General features: G+C 44.1%; 1 protein-coding gene across 1 annotated transcript; it reads left to right on the top strand.

Moving 5' to 3' along the window:
* Nucleotides 1–4,359: 4,359 nt before the first annotated feature.
* On the top strand, nt 4,360–5,597 carry LOC134537303 (uncharacterized). Its single transcript, XM_063377597.1, has one exon. The coding sequence runs from the start codon at nt 4,415–4,417 to the stop codon at nt 4,766–4,768; it is 354 nt and encodes a 117-aa protein (XP_063233667.1). The 5' UTR covers nt 4,360–4,414; the 3' UTR covers nt 4,769–5,597.
* Nucleotides 5,598–6,014: the final 417 nt, after the last annotated feature.

The raw sequence follows: 6,014 nt of genomic DNA, 5'->3' as shown, positions 1-6,014 counted from the left end.
AGAACTTTCGTAACGCTGCTTGTGTTTGTCTACTGCTCAGTTTTCGTTACGGCTAACGATTGATGCTACCATATTTATTTTATTTTATTTGAAGTATCTACAATTTATTTATTCGTGTGGAAAAAAATATTGATTTGTGCAATTAACTTTATAATTATCATTCATTTTCATGCGAATAGTGTGATTTAAAACGTAAAAAAGACATAGAATTCAGAGGCTTCTAAACTGTAACTTGTGAGAAAGACTTTAAAAAATGTAGTTTATTTTTTATTAGAGTTTTTTTTAGATCATACCCGCATCCTTACTATTCTCAATTATTATCTCTTGTTCAATAAAAGCTACTAATTATGCATCTCCATCCATACCTAATAAGCAAGAAGTTTCACTTCCGTCGCGCGTATACTCCATGCACACTTTTTTTTTTTTTTTTTAAACGTTTGTCACTAACGAAACGTTATTTGCCGGAGATGGTGATAACTCTGAAATGAAGGCAATGATGTGTCACTGAAACTGAATTTTTGCCGGTTTTGATCACGTATTTTTTTGGAAGTATTTTTTATGTATAAATATCTTAGCTCACAGAATATGGCAATTTTGTAGGAGTAATTTCATGAATGTGAAACGGAAATGCGTAGGTAACAAATGTGCTGCGTCTGCGCGAAAATATGGCGGGCACGGGTAATTAATTCGTGTGTATAAATAAATATATACATATATTTTTTATGGTTTTCTTAATGTTCGCTCTAGGCAGTCAGAGTTCATTATCAATGAAAACCAATTCAGTACGAGCGTGGAAATGTATTCTACCCGAACCATAACTGATTGCCTTTGGAAAGGCTGTGATCAGAGAGTACATTGCGTGAGCTCCCGTGTCATCCACATTCAGCACCTCGTCTCGACCGTCGAATGGCACAGAACGAAGCGAGAATCGTCTGTAATCTCGTTTGTGCCTTTACAAAAGCAAACATAATGGTTTGGGTAAAATACATTTCCACGCTCGTAATGAACTGTTTTTAATTGATAATGGGGCTCTCACTGCTTAGAGCGTACATTGAGGAAGTGCTCCTAAAGGCTGTGATCCCATTTGCTCCATTTATTAGTGACAGTTCATTCTGATGTGAGATAATGCACGCCCGCATACCGCAAGATTTTTCACCGAATACTTGGAGCACGTGGGGATTACAGTTTCGGACTGGCCTACACGATCTCCCGATATGATTCCGGTAGAGAATTTGTGTTAGGTATCGTTATCATCCTCCTAGTGACTTAAATCAGCTTCAAACTGCTCTTTGTGAGGCCCATTGCGCCAGTTCGCGATAATTAATGCAATTTACCTTACAATAAGTATTCATAATATGCGCTCCAAACAGCCTTCTTTCCCGTAGTTTGAAGCACACCAAGCTCCTGACCTCGGCGGCGTTGGAACAGTTCTTACTGTACCAGCCTTTCTGTATCTGTGCAGATTGTACCTGGGCCCAAGCTATCTAATTATAGTCTAGATCTGAGGAAGGGCAGTTAGTCACGGCATGGCTGGCCAATCCCCGAACAAAGCACACGATGCATGCTACCCTTCCTGCGTGGCTGAAACCCAGCCTGATCAGGCGTCAAGGCTTCGGCCTGGGACGCACCCAGTCTTCCCTAACCTAGACAAATGCATGTAGGTTTAGTCAGGTTAGGAATTACATCTGGGGGAGGGAGGGAAACGTGATAGGCGTGCGTCCCGTGACATCACAGACACTTTAATCCGTCTGTAAAACATGACATGGTGACGAGGAACCCGAACCTCTCAGTTGTCCGACTCTGCTTTGTTCGTTATTCTACCTCCCCTCTCTCCCCTGGTCATCATCGAGTGCCCCTCTCTTATGATCTTCACTCTTAATATTTCGTTACGCTCTGATCTCGAGTTACCCTCCGGCTGTTAGGAAGTTTCACTACAACACCAGACTAGCCGATCATTTAGCAATGATTGTTTCGTTCAGCTGTCCAATTGTGGATGTTGTGTCCTCCCACGGGTGGGCACCTCTGCAGCTGGGGCCAGGCGGGCGGTGATTGGCGGAGCGGGCGCGGTGGGCGGTCCAGATCAATAAGCGGTCACGTGTCCGGCCATGACGTCACGCCTCCCCCTCTCACTCCCGCAGCCCCATTGACAACTCGCCCTGAAAGCCTAGGCTACATTAGCGATAGCACGCTGACAAAAACATTCAAACTCTTTTTTCCTAGTTTATATGTGTGGTGATTTTCATTTTCAAATATTTGAATTTGGTAATCTATTATTATGTTAAGCAGTTGATTTCCTAAATTCAAGCATTTAATTTCGCCATGTAGTTCTGAACGACTTGGAATGTTGATCTACAAATCTTTGCATAGCTTCTTCTAGCTTCTGGAACTACGGAACAACTCTCCCTTCATTTCATTTGCTTTCTTCGTAGAAAAGTCCGTAAATTTACCGTGATTTCTATATGGGGACTATTTGTACCCGCAGCTCTACGTCGCCATCGAGTCCGGCTGAGTTGTTGCTAATTGTGCCAGTTTTCCCGCGGCCGGTTGCGCCAGTGATGACGTCAGCAGGCGGTAGCTGGTCTCCCGCGGGCGAGCGGGAAAATGGCGCGCGTGCCCCCCCCCCCCCCCCCCCGTGCCAGGGACTGTCCCGAGCTGCCTCGCGCGGGTGCGACCTGTCCAGCTCGTACACTCGTGCACTCGTACACTCTTACTAGGAAGGTGTTTCCACCCTCCTCCCTCCACAACATACCTATTAGCCAGTGTGTGTATGATAAATAAACTTAAAAAAAAATTTGGCTTCTGGGTTGTAGCCGTGTCCTTCGCAAATAATTCACCGACGTTTCGGTCGACACTGCAGTCGCCATCATCAGGGAGCCGTTACCTACTGAGGTTCTTACCAGTTTTTCTGCCTCTATAACTGGTAAGAACCTCAGTAGGTAACGGCTCCCTGATGATGGCAACTGCAATGTCGACCGAAACGTCGGTGAATTATTCACCAAGGACGCGGCTACAACCCAGAAGCCAAGCTACTTCAAACAATGGCCGTGAAAGCCTGCGAACAATATAAAAAAAAAAAAAGCCGACTTGGAACTTCATATTTTTTACGAAGTTTTCTCATTTATCTAAAGAAATTGTGATAGTCTTATTGAAATTAGGATAAACTATGTTCACCACTGGTGTGGATGTTGTGTGGGGTAGACGTTATTTCAAGGAAATGATGGGGACAGCTTCTGTTGCAGCCAGTAACTGATTTATTTAACCTCCTTGATTGGTCTGTCGTGTTCATTCAATTTTAGTGCGTTACAGTATGCACAAAGCACACACGCATTTGGCGAAGCATAATCTTCTTGTATATGTGTGTGTGTGTTTTGGATCCAGCTGTCTCTAGTTTGCTTGGAATATTAATTAAATGACATATAAGTACACAGATCTGAAATCTCACAAAAGAAACAGTGGTGTGTATCGCTGAACATGCAGATAATAAATACGGTGACATATACATTCAGTCTAATTTTATTCGAGGTTAGAAGTATGAGGGCAGATTTCTTAAGCTCACAGATACGCGCCACTTTAAAAAAAATCTATTATTAAAAATACAATGTGCTAAATTGTTTCAGTAAATTATGGAATATGACGTAAATTGGGTACTTAAAAGAGGAGAGAAAAGCATAAAAAAGAAGAAAAAGTTAATGTAGGTCAGACAAATTTATTTAATAATGGGTTTGTGTAATTTATTGCAGATGAAAAAAAAAGTAAGAAGGCAGATAATTCGTTTCAAATTCCTCATGTTTCTCAAGATTTGTACTCATAATCGTGCACTGATGTTAACAATCAGCTTATGTACTATGTACTAAGTTCTTGACTACTGCCAAGTCGTTGAGGTCTCGAATCTCGGTCGCGATCACTTTGTGTTTTATTGTATTGCTATGTTTTTTGTCTACAAAAATTATAAAATAAGTTATTCTAGTAAACAAAAATTAAAATTATAATATAATTCATTCATTAAAAAATTGAATACATATTACATTGGCTGGTCATTGGGCTGTCTTGTTTTGAGGGTTGAACACCCTAAAGGGCTGCCAAGTCTCGTCCCGAAGCGATGTCCCAGGTCGTGCCCTGCGGGAGGGGTCTGGGTAGGGAAGACTCAGTGCGTCTCAGGCCGATCATGCCGGGTGTCGGCATGCACCATGTGCCAGGAGGGGCAGCGATTGGCGCCACGACTGTACCACAGGACGCAGAGCAGGACAGGGTCGACTGGTTGTTTCCTCACCAGGGGAGGGGGGCAGGTTCACGCGGCGGGAAGCCACGAGCCCACGAGCCGGGGGAAGCCCTGTGCCGCCGGGTATAGCCGGGTATAGCCGGGTATAGCCGAGCGCGCGGCGCGGCGGACCGACTGAACAACACGCCGCGCGCCATGGCACACCTCGGCACGGCCTCAGGCTCGCTCTTCAGCGGCGACGGCCGCAAGATCCGCGTGCGCACCAACCACGGCCTGCTGCACGTCTGCGGCGACCGCACGCGGCTCAAGGTCGAGGTCAACCTGGGCACCATCGTGTACACGGGCCGCCGCGGCCGCGTCGAGGTGGCCCGCAACCTGGGCTGCGTGCGCTACCTGGGCGACGGCGGAGTCGTGCAGGTGGGGCGGGCGTCTGCCGGCGCCGTGGTGTACTCGGGCAGCGGGGGCTCCGTGCTGTGTCCCGGGGAGCTGCCCCCCGGCCTGCCCGCCTGGTGCGGCCTGCTGACCCGCGCCTCGGGGCCTGAGCCCTGAGCCCTGAGCCCTCTGCCTGACGTGAGCCTCTAGTGCGTCGTCGTGCTGTCAGCGAGGACTCTTCAGGAGCTTCTGCACGTGGCTCTCTCCGAGTGCTCGTGTAGCCGTCCAGCCTCCAGCCTCCAGCCTCCAGCCTCCAGCCTCCAGCCTCCAGCCGCAACTCGTTTGTTCTTCGGGGCCTGACTTATAAATACTGCCCGCCGTCTTCGTAGCAGTGGTCGACGCAACTTCTGCCTGTAAAACGGCAGCGCGCTCATCTTATTTTATTTATAAAATAAATTATTATATTCATTGCACAATCTTGTCTAATGCACCATTCTTGCCCTCGGAAGCGTATTTGTGATCGACATATACCACTCTTACATATGGGGCTGTGCATAGTGACTAGTGTAGCCTACCGTTATTTACTTTATCTGTGTCTAAGTCAAACTACAATTTTCACTTTAGTTTACTAAACTAAATGAACATTGATTTTATGCAAGTTTCGTTTTTTAATACCTTTCAGATAAGCAATTTTCTTAAAACTTTATGTTTTAATAAATATGAACAGTAGTAAAATTTGCATTATTCAGCTATAGCCATTGCAGGATAAACTATTTGTAAACAGGCTTACTAGTGTGAATGTATTCACAGCAATGACTGAATTATATTATTTTTAACTAATGTATGCTATTATTTAAAACACATGCAACAATGCCAACGTAAATGTATTTATCCAATCAAAAATTATAAGTCCTTATTTATTGTTATTTAATATTTAATGACCGTGACTTATAAGAAACCATGTATGAAATAAAATATATGTTATTAAATCAATGAATATTTTTATAAACCACTTATTTTGCATTTTTATGGAAAAAAGTATTAACATTAATTGTCTCATAATTTTTTTTTAATTATGTGCTAGAAATTATATTCGTAACTCAACTGTCATAACAAAAAAAATATTTTAACACGGAAAATTAAAAATAAAAATTGAAGCTGGAAAAAAAATGAATTTAAGTTTTTTACTATTTTTACCATATTAGATATGAATAAGTCTGTACACGAAAAACGCGAATCAAGTGTAAGAACAGTAGCGGACGCAGGGCGGGTTCGCCCCCCCCCCCCCCTTTTTAGAAGTTACGTAAAAACTAGCAAAATATGAGTGAAGACAGTAGGCTGTGTAACTGTGAGAAACCTTGTCGCCTACGCAGAGCCGGTACAACCAGGTCTGCCACCCTAGACAAACGTCACATTTGCCGCC

This window comes from Bacillus rossius, chromosome 12 (assembly GCF_032445375.1).
Source record: "Bacillus rossius redtenbacheri isolate Brsri chromosome 12, Brsri_v3, whole genome shotgun sequence".
Taxonomy (NCBI): Eukaryota; Metazoa; Arthropoda; class Insecta; order Phasmatodea; family Bacillidae; genus Bacillus; species Bacillus rossius.
Note: the sequence above shows the minus strand (reverse complement) of the source record. Positions and strands in the feature narration are given on the sequence as shown.

Bases quoted from the DNA above. Each gene is read 5' to 3' on its own strand.
- LOC134537303 (XM_063377597.1), top strand. From the start codon at position 4,415: ATGGCACACCTCGGCACGGCCTCAGGCTCGCTCTTCAGCGGCGACGGC.